Source organism: Anabrus simplex, chromosome 7, assembly GCF_040414725.1.
Source record: "Anabrus simplex isolate iqAnaSimp1 chromosome 7, ASM4041472v1, whole genome shotgun sequence".
Taxonomy (NCBI): domain Eukaryota; kingdom Metazoa; phylum Arthropoda; class Insecta; order Orthoptera; family Tettigoniidae; genus Anabrus; species Anabrus simplex.
In genome coordinates this window covers 128,053,506-128,072,540 of record NC_090271.1, presented here as the reverse complement: position 1 = coordinate 128,072,540, position 19,035 = coordinate 128,053,506, and the positions used below count along the sequence as shown (strand labels likewise).

The 19,035-nt window shown below is 41.4% G+C and overlaps 1 protein-coding gene across 1 annotated transcript in view; it reads right to left on the bottom strand.

Moving 5' to 3' along the window:
• Positions 1–19,035, bottom strand: part of LOC136876965 (nephrin) — a 1,454,397-nt gene that overhangs the window by 387,959 nt on the left and 1,047,403 nt on the right. Inside the window, exon 8 of the mRNA XM_067150735.2 lies at positions 638–768. Coding sequence (XP_067006836.2) covers positions 638–768 — 131 coding nt within the window. The remainder of the gene's footprint in view (positions 1–637; positions 769–19,035) is intronic.

Genomic DNA, 19,035 nt, shown 5'->3' with positions numbered 1-19,035 from the left:
AATTTGTTGCAATGCCTCTGGGTTTAAATTGTTGATTTCGTTGATAACATTCTTATTCAAATCGTCAGTTCTTCTTGACCAATTACGATAAACAAGAAACATGTGGTGACGTGAGGTCGGGCGATCTCAGAGGCCATAATGTCTATGAAATTATTCAGTCAGCAAGGAAACATTGCATTAGGACGAGAGACTCATTTGACGTGCAAACGAGGCGTGAGATGGTTCCCAGGATCACTTACCAAGTAACCTGTTGTTTCCAACTTCCTAACTAAGGGCAAGTTTGTATCTCTCTTCGGAGCAATGTGTGCATCATATTCTCTTCGGTATGCCTTTTGTGTAGTATAATGGATTTCGACATGAAAATAGAGAGGGGAAAGCTGTGGGGCTAATGTATGGACTAAGCTGACATCAATGGTGTTATTAGCTTGCAAAAGAAAAATAATTATAATTACTCAGGTACAAACTTCATACTTTCAATGTAATTTAGAATAAAAATCACCGAAATCCGTGCAATATGTACAAATCTCCTATTTTTAAAACAACCCATTTTGTACGGATCACTCAGTAATATGGATGTGAGTATATTAGTTACACAAATACATTCATGCGGATAAGGAATGCAGACTAGTATACTTACATCATGGAACCAAGATAACTTGTAGGCTTTGGGATTGGCTCGTATGTTACACTCAAAGTAGACGTCATCACCTTCTTTGATATCGTCTGGATTAAGACTAGACCCCATCTTCAGCGTCACAACAGGCATATCTGAAAAAAGAAAGAAGAAATGACATACAATTTTGTTAGTGACAGTTGTACGTACGAGAGCTCTCCCTCAGAAAGTATACCTTACAGTACGAGAAATCTCCGAGGTAAATATGTTAGTTGAGAATTTGTAGATAAAGCTGGACGAGGAAATAATACAGTATATATATTGAACTAACTGAGTGGTAACTAAAGAAACGTTCCATAAAATGAACGTGTAACTGTTGCAAAGAACCGATTCTCAGTAGGCATTCAATATAGCGAAATTGAGCATCCTGGATTGCGTAATGTTCAAATAATGAACTGAGTATACAAACACAGCAAATTAAAGTATACAATCTTGAGGAACTTTTGTACGGTTGAATATATCACAAATGATACCATTGCACCCTTTAATATCGAGGCGCCAATAATGCTGAATTTGACACCAGATGTATATAATTACCTAGCAAAGCAAAGTCATCTCCGTGCAGGCCATGAAGGCCCTGGGAGTGGTGGAAGGTAAAGGCTTCCACCATCTGTAACCTCGGCACTTAGTGGGGTAGAGTGGTTAGCTCGACGTCCGGCCGCCTTTGCCCCCAGGAATTAACCTGGAAATCTCGTTTCTTAAATTTTTCGACTTCCTGACGGGGAATCGAACCCAGATGTATATAATTACCTAGCAAAGCAAAGTCACCTCCGTGCAGGCCATGAAGGCCCTGGGAGTGGTGGAAGGTAAAGGCTTCCACTATCTATAACCTCGGCACTTAGTGGGGTAGAGTGGTTAGCTCGACGCCCGGCCGCCTTCGCCCCCAGTAATTAACCTGGCAATCTCCTTTCTTAAATTTTTCTACTTCCTGACGGGGAGTCGAACCCACGTCCTTCCGGGTGAACCGAGCAAGCATTTACCGCCTCGGTCAGGCAGCCCCTATATATTTACCTGGCTTCAAGGAATACATTTCAGTGGCTTTATTGCACAAGTCTTGAAAGGCTGAATGCGTTTCAGTTTCGACGTTATAGTTCATTCCAGTAGATTGTTGAGAAATGGGTATCTGTTAGACGATCTATAGTTGGATTTTAATTCATCGCGTAAATACCAAATGTGTCACAAGAGTTCTTTTACATGCCGATATCGTACGATATTTACAGCCCGATTTCCCGCTGACACGACGTCCTACAACTCATCATACTGTAGCTACAGTACACTAATTTTTGATTGCGTGGCATGTTGATTTTAGTACCCCAAGATTGCGGCACCATTGTATCACCCGAAGACGTTAAACGGAGGTCAGACTCGTGTTGCTGGGTAGCCTATATTGTCCCTTTTTCCCTACAAAATTATTAAACACTGCTTTCACATGAGTTGTCTAGAAATGATTTCGATTTTTAAACTTTCATGTTTTTGTAACGCTCGAGGATCGAAGCACAGCTCCAAAATTACAGACGTATTCTATGATGAGATGGAACTGAGGTCAAGCAAAACGATCGCGGAACCCCGCCCCCCTCCACCAGATAAACTGTGATTGCAAAACTACCTTACCTTGTACGTAAATTGTGCGTTAGTGGGTGGTTCCTATCCGCATTTCAATTGTCCTGATCACTGTTACAATCATAAATGATTATTCGAGGGTATTGTTCTTGTATCCTATATAGGGGAATCTGCCACATCGGCTGACACTCCAAGTACTAGTGTAGGCTAATAATATTACAGAACTGAAGAAAGCAGTAATAGTAGTCTATGTAAGCACGAAGTTGATTAATGAAGTGGGAGAATTGGAATGTTCCATCATTTTAAAGTCAATTATAAGCATTTCTATAAAGTAATTTCATATACAAGAAATTACTGCAAGGATTTATTTAAGGGAAGATTACTGGGCAACGGTTAGTAGGAGCAGATATGCAGATTTTTTAAAGTCACACCGACACAAATAGGTTTTATGGAGACGATGGGTAGGGAATGGCTTGAAGTGGGAAAGAGGAGACCATGGCCTTCATTAAGACAGAGCCCTTGAATTTTCCTGGTGTAAAAATTGGAAACCGCGTAATATAATCGTCATGGCTGCCGACAGTGGGGTTCGATCCCAGTATCTCCCGAATACAAGCAGGTGTATCAAATACCACCAGTTTGTTAAGGGTATCGAAAGCAACAATGTCCAAGGTGATGATGGCACACCAACTTTTGGCAAGATACAATTAACGAAGAGTAATAGTAGACAAAAACCAATTCTCAGTGATCGTATTAACGAATATTGAAGAAGGTTTTCACAAAGAAACGAAGAGTTAGCATGACGCAGGTGATGTCAGAACACAATTAACATCTCGGAAAACCTATTCCCGGAATCACAGTCCGGCGTGAGCTGCACAAAGTATACATCCGCATCAGGGAGGTGATCTACAAATCCCTGATCACCACAAAGAACGCGTTATCACGAACAAATGGTGCCGACACGATGAAAAAATGATCAACGATGATTGGAAGTGAGTAACATGGTTGTTTCCAACAACAGATCGGTTTTATGTCTAGTAGGCGCCAAAATTTACTTATGCGTCGAATTGCCTACTTCACAGCGTTACACATAAGACGGCTGTGTGATGGTGTGGTTCGCAGTATCTTATTCTTCGTATTCTTACTATTCAAGGACGAGTTATGACCAAGTGGCAACGGCACATGAAGTTCTGCCGCATTCTCTCAAAGATCCCTGGAATCTGTTGTACCAGGATACAGGCAGATTGGACCCTAGCAAGCAACTCTTCATCCGCTTCTACGGGGGTTTCCTACATCAACGACTTGACGTAACCCCAGAGGAAACAGTCCAGAAGTGTGAGATCGGGCGATCGCGCTGGCCATGGGGCAGGACCTCCCCTTCCAATTCAACGATGAGGGTACGTGTTGTTCTGGTGCTCGCGGACATTAACATCGAAGTGGTGTGGTGCACCGTCGTGTTGAAACCACATCCTTTCGCGGACAACAAGTGGTACAGTCTCCAGGAACTGATTGCACCGTTACAATACATGCATTGAGAGTGGCCGTCATCACTTAGAAGAATTACTATGAGTTACTTTGTTGTTTTGCGGTGTACGCTGTGTATTTTCGTAACGCAATGAATGTGCATTTCAGACCATTGGCTCCCTATCTCAATATAATCGGTTGTGGACGCACTATCGCCTGTTTCAATTTGACCCAAAGGGTTTGAGGCATCCTGTATATAGTCTGTACGGAAAAATGATTATGTAATCGTAGAAATAGTGATGGTGTTGCTGACTTTTAAACTTTTCTTGGGAAAGCGACTATACAGTAGGCGATAGTACGAAAGAAAACAAAATGCTACAAGGTTCTTACACCGTACTTTGTTTGACTATAGAATGTGTAACTACCAACCACTCAAGCAATTAAAATTGTTCAACGTCAGATATGAACTAAGCGAAGATAGTACGCTAGTTGTATGTGACTTTTGATATAAGTATGAACGCCATGGGACCTCTAGTTCTACGCGGAATCCGAACACACGGCTGTGATTTTCATTTCAAATACTCCACAGGTACTGGCCGCGATTTAAACAGTGGCCATCCGCGGGGGAAGTCAGTCACTGTTTCACCCAGGTATCACGCCCCCAGTTATATATTAACTAAAAGTGGAAACATGATAAAAATTTTAAAATTGGTTATACACACAGGATTCAATTTTTGTACTGGAACAACTCATCCATTGTCGGATTAATTTCTGTGAATGCGTTAATCACTCAGTTGAAAGTTGATTTTAGAGGGAATGCAGTATCGACGTGTGAACTCTGAAAAACTAAGCCAATCTGCAATATTACAGCCCCAAGGGCTCATGAAAATTAGCTAAGTGATACGTATCCACAGATATCAATGAAAAGGGTAATCAGTGCTAGAAATGTTGCTGCTATGCTGGCATGTTTTACAAAGCAGATCCACGTAGCCTTGAATAAGAGTTACAGTAGTAATTTAGATTACCAAATACAACCACTGTCTTGCTGAAACTGTTCTACGCGATATCATACGAGAGTTTGCAGCTTAGAAAGGTCGACGTCAACCTGCTGAAGTTAGTCTCAAATCAAGAAATATCTTCTTGACCACTTCACATCCCCTGGAAGAATTATCATAGACAGCCTGAGATACCAGGTGGAAAGAATGAACTCGAAAACTATCAGACTGGATGGAATCAAACGAATCTATACTTTCTGGGCAGATGGAGAAATGGATCACCTGGAAGAGCTGGAACAGATCACGAACTGAAGTTGCAACGTTCAAGGAGGTCTTACATAAGTGCCACGAAGTACCACTTTCCTATCGACAGTATTATATGACTGTCGTGAACGGCGGATAACTCGACATCTCTTCTGCTATAATTTGGCTCCATCGAGCTGCACGAGAAAGAAAGGACCTCACTTTATGTACTGGTGACTAAATTTTCGGTAAGAACTGTGGAGCACTGGCAATGGTCCACTTAATTTACTTTACATTATTAACTTTAATGTCATAATAGAATGTAAAGTGGAAGCTTGATATCTCGAATCACATCGGGAGCTAAATTTTATTTCGAGTTATCAGAATTTCGGGATACAGAGAATGCCATCTTTGAGCATGTATAGCACATAATTGAATCGTATGTACTTACAGGCTTATAATGAATACCTTATTCTTAACCGTATTTTAAAATATGCAAATTAGCCCGCCTGGTGGCCATGATCGTTAAGGCGCTGAAGTCTAAAACGGTCTAACACCGAGGTTAGCCGGTTCGAGTCCCGTTGGTCGAAAAAATTTTCACCATCAGAATGTTGGCCGGCAGGGTAGGGGAGGTGGTGGTATACAATTTCTAATCACTAGATTGCGTGCCAAAAGCCTGGATTAAATTCCAAACCTCTCCGCAGTGCTCATATGGAGTGAGGGCATATGACGCTGTTGATGGTGATTCGTCCGTCGGATGGGGACGTTAAGCCTTGAGCAGACCCCTTGGTGCTATTCGACAGGAGTAGGCTATGTGCCGGCACCGGGTTTCACCCTCTCCCTACTATCATATATCACGTCATTCATTTCATCTCCCATTAACTCCTCTGATGAGGTTGACGTCAGGAAGGGCATCCGGTCATAAAAAACCGCCACGACAAATTCATCACACCTCATACCCGACCCCGTAGGGAAACGGGACAAGGGTTGGACAAACAAACATTTTAAAATATGCAAATTATTTTACAGCATCACATTAATTATAACCCTTATTATAGTAACATTTTAGAAGACAGGATGCAGAACATACAGTAGTGAAACAAGAAACATAGTTCCATTACCACCTTTGGAAAAAGGCGCTATCAGGAACAAATGGTGCCGACACGATGAAAAATGATCAACGATGATTGGAAGTGAGTTTATTTATTTATTTAGCGTATGGCACATACAATCAAATTGAGTTTAGGTATAAATGATATACATATTTACATAACAAGAAAACAATGAACAAGAAAAGGCTCCCTATAACTGAATGTCAAGATCACTGATCCACTGTATTGCTTCTTGAGTTGCCATCAGGAAATCCACTTTGCTGCCTGTGTATGCCCGCGTTTCACACTCTCTGGCAATACGAGGTATGGTTTGTCGTGCAGCTCCACAGTCACACGCGGGTGTCGGCAACTTGTTCCATTTAAACAGCATGTCTCTGCATCTGCCATGGCCTGTTCTTATTCTGTTCAGAGCAGACCATGTTTTACGTGGTAGTTGGAATCCACTTGGAAGTTTGGCATTCGAGAACATACTGTGCAGGTGCGTCTCTGTTGCTGCTTCCCACCGTCTTTTCCACTCTGTAGTTGGGTTGTAGCTTCTAGCAACCATGTCTGAGGCGTTATGTAAAGTTGGATGGCGTGAACGTAATCTGTTTTGGTTGATAGTTCGTAGATCTTCGTGTGCAGGTAGATCGGGGTTCCTTAAGATTTTATTGAATTCCTTGATAAGAGCGGTGGATCTGCGTAAATCAGATGGCATTATTCCAGATAGAAGCGGGAGCCAATGAGTTGGTATAGATCGAATTGTGCCAGTTATTATGCGCATAGTGGAATTCAATTCAGTATCAATGAGTTTTGTGTGATGACTGTTAATCCATACTGGAGCACAGTACTCAGCACTTGAATATACCAAGCCTAAAGCTGAAGACCGTAAAACGCTTGCCGAAGAACCCCAGGTAGTTCCACAAAGCTTATGAATGATGTTGTTACGTGTTTTCAGTTTCTGTGCAGAGCCCAGCAGATGTTGCTTGTAACATCGTTGTTTCCAACAACAGATCGGTTTTATGTCTAGTAGGCGCCCAAATTTACTTATGCGTCGAATTGCCTACTTCACAGCGTTACACATAAGACGGCTGTGTGATGGTGTGGTTCGCAGTTTATTATTCTTCGTATTCTTGCTATTCAAGGACGCATTATGACCAAGTGGCAACGGCACATGAAGTTCTGCCGCATTCTCTCAAAGATCTCTGGTGTCTGTTGTACCAGGAGACAGGCAGATTGGACCCTAGCAAGCAACTCTTCATCCGCTTCTACGGGGGTTTCCTACATCTAGTCTCTTCTGTTTGTTACTGTTAACCTTTCCTCCCTTCACGCTGAAACTTCTCGTCAATACCGCGCAGCCGAGATCCCCGTGACTTCGGGAGTTGCTTTCATACGTGACGGTTAATTAATTTTATCCGAGAAACTGCGAGGTATTCGCCAATTTTCCGATCACTAGGAGTTTTAGTTTTTCGGTTACCGCCATATTAGCTCCCAGCATCGCTTTAAACCTTACTTTACTTGTTAACTGTTCCTCACAAACCACAAATGTCGTATCGCACAGTTAATGTTGCACAAAATTAGAGTTAAAGAGTATTTTTTCTTCAAAGGAGGAGATATTTGCTTCGAGAAATCGAAAATTCGCGTGACCGAGTTTCGAGTAATGAAGAAATAAATACACGTGAAAAATAGGTCAAATGGCCGGGAAATTTAAGTTACTTCGAGATACAAAAAATTCGAATAATGGAAGTTCGAAATATCGAGGTTCGACTGTACTTCTGATACGAACAAAGCTAGAAATCGTTTTCACCACTAGTTAATATACAGTATGATTGTGGAATGATGATTCGGTTCAAGAAGCTGTACATCAAGGTGGATATTCTCATATCTGAAATACAGTTATGGCCATTGTAGGGCAATATCTATCTGTGGACCAGTGGTAGAGTGTCGGCATCTGTATCCTAAGATGGCGGGTTCAAACCGGGCAGAGGAATTCAGAATTTTAAAGGGTGGCACTCCATGTCTTATAATTCCGGTATGTATCAGATCTCTTGTATACATTTGTTCACCCAATAAAATTAACGAAAGCAAAGAATTTAAGATTAACATTTCTGACCCCGGCTGGGAATCGAATCTGGGGCATGCTAAACTGAACGCCATTATGCTGAGCATACAGCCAACGAGCTGGACACCATGTTCACTTTGTACAGTTTTTTATAATGTTCTAAGTCTTATATTCGTATTTGACAGACTGAAAAGCTTACAAGATATATTTCTGTGAAAATCATCGGATAGTGGTTAGCCTGCCTAATTAGATCGATCCAACCACTGTGAAACGGTTCAAACTCACCATTACCTGAATGCAATCTTACAAGTGCGCGACTCGTACCGTGTAACTAACTCACTCAATGTTCATCTTTTATGTTCAAGGTTGCGAGTTCAGTTCTTGTCACAGTTAGCCTACGTATAAAGGAATTAGCCTAAACGTGAGACACTGAAGTCAGTACATTTACTGGTAAGTCACACAAAGCTTTACCATGACAAACTGGACCCCTCGGTATAAGGCTGTGTCCCAAAATGATGTATACTTTCTAGATTCCATTCAATAATTTCAAAACTATAAAAGCCAGCAACTGATTTGAAAAGAAGGAGGTCCAAAGTGTCTATTCAAATAGTTTTCAAGATCAGATGGTGCAATAGTGAGCGGCGCACGCATCCGCCATTCTAAACTAAAATTGGAACTCTCAGCGCGCGGTACTGTGACGTGACACCACGTTCCGCAATGTGTCCTAGAGAATGGTATCGATATATTTGAGATCTATAGATATCTGTAATAATAATTGTGATACAACCAGACTAGGTGAGTGCAAAACTAATGTAAGTGAAAAATTTGTGAAAATTTCTGAAAGGTCTCACTATCTCTATTTAATTATGGTCTAAGCCTGCCACAAATGAAAACAAGTTAAAAGAATGAACCGAAGAGAATCGAACAAGTCCAAGATGTTCGAATCTGGGCGTAAAAGAGCCTTTGCAGAACGTAAGAAAGACGAGGCATCCGAGTGTAGCAATACGCATGTGAGTAGCTCTGCTCTAGTCTTGGAGACACCGGGCGAGTTGGCCATGCGTGTAGAGGCGCGCGGCTGTGAGCTTGCATCCGGGAGATAGTAGGTTCGAATCCCACTATCGGCAGCCCTGAAAATGGTTTTCCGTGGTTTCCCATTTTCACACCAGGCAAATGCTGGGGCTGTACCTTAATTAAGGCCACGGCCGCTTCCTTCCAACTCCTAGGCCTTTCCTATCCCATCGTCGCCATAAGACCTATCTGTGTCGGTGCGACGTAAAGCCCCCAGCAAAAAAAAAAAAAGTCTTGGAGACAGAGAACCCCAGAAACACATATAAGATGTATCGAGTCAATGGAGATTGTAAATGGTATGATTTCGTAACATTCTCAAGAGGGGATCCTCGTCAGAAATAGAAAATATCCCTAAACGTTGAACTTTGCAAATTAATTTATTTCTAACACCCACCCAACACCTATGCGATATATTTTACGCCCAAGAGATCAGCAGCCATGGCTTTGTCACAGTTCCTGCACATTTTGTATTTACAGGGTGGGCTAAGATTCACCATCCTTCTGAAAATATTGTCTGGGATACTGAAGATTCTAGTCGTTTCAATTCCCAACTGCACAAATACTCCATTCATCTGATAGGTTTAGTATCGTTTATTATTATTATTATTATTATTATTATTATTATTATTATTATTATTTTTATTATTACTACTGTCCGGCTCCATGGCTAAATGGTTAGCGTTCTGGCCTTTGGTCACAAGGGCCTCGGATTCGATTCCCGGCAGGGTCGGGAATTTTAATCATCATTGGCTAATTTCGCTGGCACGGGGACTGGGCGTATGTGTCGTCTTCATCATTTCATCCTCATCACGACGCGCAGGTCGCCTACGGGGGTCGAATCAAAAGACCTGCACCTGGCGAGCCGAACATGTCCTCCGACACTCCCGGCACTAAAAGCCATACGCCATTTCATTTATTATTATTATTATTATTATTATTATTATTATTATTATTATTATTATTATTATTATTATTATTATTATTTTGTGCATAACAGATTTCCACATCAAGATATACAAACACATTTAAGTATATGTAAAACCAAATCAAACTCCATGGCGCAACAGCACTGGAGGGCCATGACTTACCAAGCGACCACTGCTCAGCCCGAAGGCCTGCATATTACGAGGTGCCGTGTGGTCAGCGCGATGAATCCTCACGGCCGTTATTCTTTGCTTTCTAGACCGGGACCTCTATCTCACCGTTAGATAGCTCCTCACTGTAATCACGTAGGCTGATTGGACCTCGTTCCAACCCTCAGATCCGGGTAAAAATCCATGACCTGGCCGAGAAAAGAACTCAGGGCCTCCGGCCAAGAGGCAGGCATGCTTACCCTACACCGCGGGACCGGCTAAGTATATGTAAGGTCAGCCAAAATTAATAGAATGCCAATAACAATTATTTATTTTTGAGTTTCTATACATTATTATACCAATACGTAACTAGGCTCATAAAGTGTTGGTGGCGGTGATTACTGTTTCAAGAGAAAGTACGAATGAGCAACCATTCTCTATTAACACTGATCAGAGGGAAAAAGTGGAACGGATCTGACATTTCGAAAAAAAGAAGGTATCGGCCAAAGAAGACAGGGGCCACGAAGGGCGTGGATATGAAAGACTCCATAGGCATCGAATGCCCCAATACCGTCGGGGTCAGAAAAAACAAGAGTAGACCAAGTGAGGTCCGATAGGATAGAAAATAGTGAGGATCCTGACACAAGTGAGAGGAAGCAATGTCAGGACGCAGCTAAGGGCCCCGTGGTCGACAAACCACACTCCGAAGTTGAGAGGCCCCCTTTCACTCTTCTCTTACGACAGGCAGATGATACAGTGGGTGTTATTCTACCGCCCCCACCCACAGGGTGACAGGCTTATAAACATGTATAATTAGTTCTACGAACATCTATAGTCTGTGCGGAACTAGAGTGGGATTGACAGATGCTTCAGCACATGTTCTCCGACTGTAATGGGGATGGAGTGGGAGCAAAGCATTAGCAGGTTGTCTTGGAAACCCGGAATTTGACCAGTCACATGCGACTGACCACAAAAGAGCGTGGGCCAGTGAAGAGACGGGAGACAATGTTGCCGTTTTCGTAACATGTGCGGCGAGAGTGAGCTTTCCCCAGTAGTGTCTACTGTGCTATAAGTTTCTTAACAGTGAAGGTTACTTTGTGTTTGTATTTCTGTGTCCGCGCGTATAATTGAAATTTGATTCATAAACAGTTTCTCTAAAGACCTGTGCGTGTGTATTATCATAGCGTAGTTATAGTTGCACAGTTAATTTGTAAATATTGTTTACCGAGCTCGATAGCTCCAGCCGCATAAGTACGGCCAGTATCCAGTAATCGGGAGATAGTGGGTTCGAGCCCCACTGTCGGCACCCCTGAAGATGGTTTTTCGTGGTTTCCCATTTTCACACCAGGCAAATGCCGGGGCTGTACCTTAATTAAGGCCACGGCCGCTTCCTTCCAATTCCTAGGCCTATCCTTTCCCATCGTCGTCATAAGACCTATCTGTGTCGGTGCGACGTAAAGCAAATAGCAAATATATATTGTTTGTGTGTATTACATGCCAAGCATCTTTTAATTTTAATCCATTGGCGGAAAGTGAAGAGCGGAAACTTTTCGACAAAGTCATTCCTATAAAAGGACAAACTAGGGATGTTATTTGTTATGTACAAGAGTACTTTTAACGGGAGAAAGTTAATAATGGTCCTGTCATTTCTGTAAACAAAGCGTTGGATAGAACAGCAGCTGCGGTGGGAGTAAGCAAAAGCACAGTAGTTAAAATAGGAAAAGACAAGTATGATTATTGTAAACGAGCAATTGTCGTACGGGAATTATATTTATTGACATTGATAAATATTTATTCATGTCACAAATAATAATCTTAATTATGCATTGCATATGCTTATTTTTATTTTTTACTTTCAATACGTGCTTGAATTCTTTAAAATAAATCTGTAATGCACGGTACTGACTTTGCCCCGCAGGGGTCTCCGTTGAGTAATACAACGTGGCAACCCCGAGCATCTCGCTCTTTTAAACGCCAATCCCATTCCAGTTCCGCGCGGACTATAACATAGGTACGTACAATAAACATTGATTATAGCAGAAATTTCCACCACACTTGATTTTTTTTCTAGTTGCTTTACGTCGCGCCGACACAGATAGGTCTTATGGCGACGATGGGACAGGGAAGGGCTGGGAGTGGGAAGGAAGCGGCCGCGGCCTTAATTAAGGTACAGCCCCAGCATTTGCCTGGTGTGAAAATGGGAAACCACGGAAAACCATTACACTTGATTTTATACCATTACATCAGTCAGGCACTTTGCGAATGTTCCTTGTGAGAATGAAGTGAGCGTGGCCTTGTACAGACCCAGCTTTTGTCTCGCGTAAAAATGAGAAAACACAGATCACCTCCAGTGATATGGACAGTCGGGTTCGAACTCACTATCTCCCAAATACGATCTCACAAATAGATGAACTAACCCGCATAGCGAACTCACTTAATCAAAACAATAAATGGACAATAACTGTCAGGAGATAGGTCTTTAAGATTTATAAATTATATGTAGACGAAAACTCACTACCTAAACAATTAGCACTCCAGTGGTCGCGCGGATCACAATAGTGATCCAGCCGTTTAGTTTTTTCGCTCATGTGTTTTGGTATGACTGTTGACCTTGAGCATCTGTGTACCTTCCTCGCGCCCCATCCCCTCTCTGATAATGCAGTAATATGCTAACCTTGACTGATGGTTATTGCGTTATAGAACAATTTATTCTTGTGGATCACAACTGTGATCCGTGCGACCACTACCGTGACTTATTTTGACTTTGTTTGTTTTCTTATTACGTTGTCTACTCTCAGTTCATGTGCATATATCTATTCCGTTTTATGAGTTTATATTAATTATTGGCGTATAAGTACAAAATGGATGACTCAGAGTATATAAATCGATGGCTGAATCAACCAGACAGTGAGGTACCTCAAAAATATTATGGAGGGAGTAAGTGAGACAAATCAAAATGTCCGGTAATTTTTCAGATATTTTTTTATAAATGCATGCATAATTATATTATATTGTACAGAAAATAAAATTCTTCTCACAGTGCATAATCATATTCATTGAATAAATGGTACAGAATAACCGTATATCACAAATAAAACTGGATCACAATTGTGATCCGCGCGACCACTGACGTGACTTTTCTTCGCGCGACCACTGGAGTGTTAGTAATGGGTTCGATCAATTTTAGCTTACTTTGAAGTTCTATGGAAGCTGAAATCTGAATTGCAATGGTGTAGAGAGAGTTTCATGGGATTCTAAACGACGGCACCCGTAATGTTTATGCCAATGATTTTACGGAGGAGTAATTAGGACTAAAAGAAATGTTCTACTTGCTAGATAAGTTCTAATCTAATCTAAAAATGCGCGATCCATTTTAAAGATATTCCAGTAAACATAGCCACATCCTCGCTCACAGAGTATGACACTTCAGAACTATTACGAACTACAGTAGTTATATGGATGGCCGAAGTGGAGAAAGGACAGGATACGGCGGGTCAACTAACCGGTAATGCCATCTTTCAAGCCAGGGAGATTTGTGCCCACGGCGTGATATTCGGAGAAAATAAGATGTAAAAAAGTAAGAAGGACATAAAATGCAGACTAGCCCAAGCAAGGAAGGCCTTTCTTAAGAAAAGAAATTTGCTCATTTTGAACATTGATAGGAATTAGGAGTAGGAATTAGGAAGCGTGGAGCGTGACACAGTATGGAAGTGAAACACAGACGATAACTAGCTCAGAAAGAAAGAGAATAAAAGCTTTTGAAATATAATGTTACAGAATAATGCTGAAGATTAGATGGGTAGATCGAATCACGAATGAATAGATAGTGAATCGAATTGATGAGAAAATATCGATTTGGCTAAATTTGACGAGAAGAAATAGAATGATAAGACACATCTTAAGACACGCAGGAAGTGTTCAGTTGGTTCTTAAGGGAAGTGTAGGTGGTAAGAACGGTGGGGGTAGATCAAAGTATGAATATGTCAAGCAGATTAGAGCAGATGAAGGATGCAGTAGTTACGTCGAAATGAAAAGTTTAGCACAGAATAAGGTGGCATGAAAAGCTGATCAATCCAGTCTATGGAGTGATGACTCAACAACAAGGTGGATGCGGCCGTAGCCTTAAGTAGGAACTATCCCGGCATTCGCCTTAGTGCAAGAGAATTAAAAATCATTCTCAGGACAGACTACGGTGGAGACCAGCACTTCCCCCTCCCGAAGTACAGTAGTATTACCTAGGTAGATGACTTCTTGAAGAACAAAGCAAGTGAGAAAGAGAGGTGAGGAATGACATTCGTAGTGATGTAGCTTGACTGCTCTTACAGTATTAATATTTATACTAGTGCTCAGAACTTCATAGTACTAGAACTGATTAGGTGGAATGAGGAAGCATAGAATAAGGAAAATAGATATTTCCTACCACCTATCACCTAAGTGCAATCTCTCTTGGGTGGTTCTTAAGGTTAAGTTAATTATATCGAATGGGTGTAGATTGCATCAATCACTATGGGAACTTTAATATGCGAACAAGTATGGCATAGAGTATTAAGAGCTTTGTCCACCTTTAAAAATATCTGGCTAAATTTGAACCTGTCAACACGGCACTGTGATTAGAACACCGTACTCTTGATTCACCGAGGCAGCTACCTTAAGACCACAGTGTAGGAGAACCTAAACTGGTGAGTCAATCAAAATAAGAATTATGTTATTAATGTTAAGTAACAATAACAATGTTTACGGTTTTCGGAGACGCTAAGGTGACGGAATTTTGTCCCGCAGGGTTCTTTTGCGTGCCAGTAAATCAGCCGACAAGATGCTGACATATTTGAGAACCTTCAAATATCATCCGACTGAGCCAAGATAATCTGCCAACTTCGGCTCAGAAATCCAGTGCTCTAACCGTCTGAGCCACTCAGTCCGGCTAAACATTAATTTAAGTTGGCTGTACATAAAGGATGCTGTATAGCCCAGGTGGTAGAATAGTACTCAGTTCACACGGCAGAAGGAAATTCCGAATCCCCGTCAGGAAGTCGAGAAATTTAAAAAAATGACCTACACTTCTGGAGAGGGACGTCGCCATGGGCTTTGCTCAGCCTACACGAGAAATGCGTACCATATTAATTTCTGGAGACAATGTCGGCACCCATAGAGCCAACCACTCCGTCTTCATACAACACTAAGGTTACGTATAGTGGAAGCACTTACCTACCTCTCCTTGTAAGGCCTTCATGTAGCCTACTGTACGGAAAAGGCTTACAGCTTGCATTCGGGAGAGAGTGGGTTCGAACCCCACTGTCGGCAGCCATGAAGATGGTTTTCCGTGTTTTCTCATTTTCACACCAGGCAAATGCTGGGGCTGTACCTTAATTAAGGCCACGGTCGCTTCCTTCCCACTCATAGCCTTTTCCTATCGCATCGTCTTTTCTTTGTTTCTCCATCTCATCCATATAATGAAATATGTCAAAATTTGGCTCTGTAGCTCAGATGGTTAGTTGCCAGCCCCAATGCTCGGGGGCTGCGAGATTGTAGACCGACGCAGCGAAAACTACGACCAGAAAAATTGACGCTCAAGTAATATAGTAAGGATATTGTCGACGAATAGAGAAACAGCAGTAGCTACAGCGATTACTTTAACTGGTCAAAGTTTGAGATCAGATTTAAAGAAAGACCCAGAGCAAGAAGGAAAGGTCTCTCTGAACATGACCAGAGAGATAAACAATGGTGTTATTTGGTAACATGGGACGATGCCTGCAAAAGTGAACTTTGGGCTGCGAAGACTTGGGAGCAAGGAGACGAGCTGCTCGACTAATTGGTATGTTCGAACAGTCAGATGAGATAAGGCGTGAAATTATATTAGTAGACTAATAAACATGAATGCAGTGTTTAAAAGTAGAAAATATCATAATATGAAGATAAAGTTAGAATTCAAGAGGAAAAATCGTGACAAATATACGTTTTAGGAAGAGTTGTCCGGCTCCATGGCTAAATGGTTAGCGTGCTGGCCTTTGGTCACAGGGGTCCCTGGTTCGATTCCCGGCAGGGTCGGGAATTTTAACCATCATTGGTTAATTCCCCTGGCACGGTGGCTGGGTGTATATGTTGTCTTCATCATCATTTAATCTTCATCACGACGCACAGGCCACCTACGGGCGTCAAATCGAAAGACATGCACCTGGCGAGCCGAACCCGTCCTGGGATCTCCCGGCACTAAAAGCCATACGCCATTCCAAAGGAAGAGTTAAAGATTAGAATAATTTTCCAAGGGAAATGTTCGATAAATTTAAAAATTCGTTGTAATAATTTAAGAAAATACAACGTGAGGAAGTGATAGAGAATCTTCCACCTGTGCGATGGCCTTAAATGCGGATCAGTGTTGGTTGACAGAAGATTAAAATAAGCAGCCGCAAAAATGTTCATTCGGATCATCCATGTTCCGTGATATCGGGAAATAAAATATATCTGGAGACACATTTGGTGTTTACTCGACAAATTTAATCAACTGAGATATAGGTCACCCAACAGAGTTTCAGTTTCTCTGCCATCTGGTAGACTAAACTGGAACGACGAAGCCGACACGTAGGCAACTAAATGGTGTCAAATCAAGATGTTCACGTTATTATTATTATTATTATTATTATTATTATTATTATTATTATTATTATTATTATTATTATCCAGCTGTCGTCTGAAGCATAGGAGTTTGTGAATATGACATTCCCGTATCAGTTTACTTAACGGTTCATGCTGAAGGGCAATATTCCGGCAATGCGGCTTACCTGGTGTTCAAACGTGGATGAGAAACACGTAGCATTATATTACGTAGTTCACGGACATTCGTTGACCTGGTTCTGATAGTAAATTAATGAATAACGCAATGCACTGACGCGTTATAGAAAGCAGACATGAAATAAAATTCAAATGTACGGCTGGGCAATAATATTTATGTACATATGGAGCAAAGTGAATTCTGGCAAATGATATAATTACATAACAATATGTTCCGTTGGAATGGTAGGTTTTGTTTGGCTAAATAATAGACGATCATCCCAGTCTGTTCATTATGGATGATATCATATTAGTGACATTAGCATAAAATAATAACTACAACACTCAATTAGCCTGTAGACTAAACAACTGCACATGTTCAGAGCCACGAACGTAACAAAACAATACTAATAATTCCTGTAGTTATTCAGGAAATCATATTTATATTCTAACACAGCTGCATCTATCGTTGTGTGTAGTGATCCCCTCATTGGCGGTTGGTTATTTATCGTTATAAATGAGTTAAGGTAAAAATTATGATCAAGTCAAGACAAATACAGATCTTCTTTCGATGTTGACAAACACTCTTTGCAGTAATTTTAGTAAATATACACAGTTTTATATATCACATATGAAGTCTGCACGTCCAATTCCAAACGAAGGGCTGCAATCGGCTAGAAATAGCCACACGAAATTATTATTATTATCCCAAACGTCAGCATAGCGACCTTGACCTTCGGTTCGGAGGCTTCTAGATTCTATCCTCGGCCAGGCCAGGTATTTTAGCCACATCTGATTAATGCTTCTGGCTCAGGGACTGAGGGTATGTGTTTGCCTTAATACACAACCCTTCATATTCAAACAGCACTTCACACTACCAGCGCTGGGCTGAGTGGCTCATGGGTTTGAGGCGCTTGCTCTCTGTTCCCATCTTCGCAGGTTCGATCCTGGCTCAGTTCACTAGTATTTGAAGGTGCTCAAATACGTCAACCTCGTGTCGATAAATTTACTGGCACGTAAAAGAACTCCTGTGAGACTAAATTTTGGCATTTCGGCGTCTCCAAAAACCTTAAGAAATAGTAAGTGGGACATGAAGCCAATAACATTACTTTTTATTATTAACACAACCGTGGAGCACGAAGGTTGGCGTCAGGAAGACTTTTCGGACGTAAAACACAGCAGAATCTACATGTGCAACACAGTTCGCACCCGTGATCTTCCGTTATCACCAAAACGGGGGATTATTATTATTATTTTACGATCTGATTTACGCCACGCTGATACAGATAGGTTTTATGGCGATGCTGGGATAGAAAAAGAGCTAGGATTGGAAGGGAAACGATCTTAGCCTTAATTAAGGTACATCCCCAACATTTTCTTGGTGTGAAAACAGGAAATCACGGAAAACTATCTTCAGGGCTGCCAAGAGTGGGTTTCGAACACACTATCTCCCGAATGCAAGCTGATAGCTACGTGAACTAAACCACATATGCACACAATATGAAGATAAAGTTGGAATTCAAGAGGACAAACTGGGGCAAATATTCATTTATAGGAAGGGGGGTTAGGGATTGGAATAACTTACCAAGGGAGACGTTCAATAAATTTCCAATTTCTTTGAAATCATTTAGGAAAAGGCTAGGAAAGCAACGGGTAGGGAATCTGCCACCTGGGCGACTGCCCTAAATGCAGATCAATATTGATTGATTTTGATATTGATTGATCAATTTTAATATTATTATTATTATTATTATTATTATTATTATTATTTTTATTATTTATTACACTCAGCTTATTCCGGCAAATTAAGAAACACACATGTCAAAGTTTATCCATTCCAGTTCCTTAGTACGGTATACAGCGGGCTGCTTTATACCCGTACGCAGTTACGTCCTAGCACTGGCCGGAGAAGGTTGCTCGATGTAGCTCCTTTATAGAACGTGCTTAGTGAAATTAAACAAACGCTAGAGCAAAGTGAAGTGTGGCGCTCACTTTTAAAGTGCTGTGTTTGTGTTCTAGTAATAATGAAGGGTTAAAGGACAAC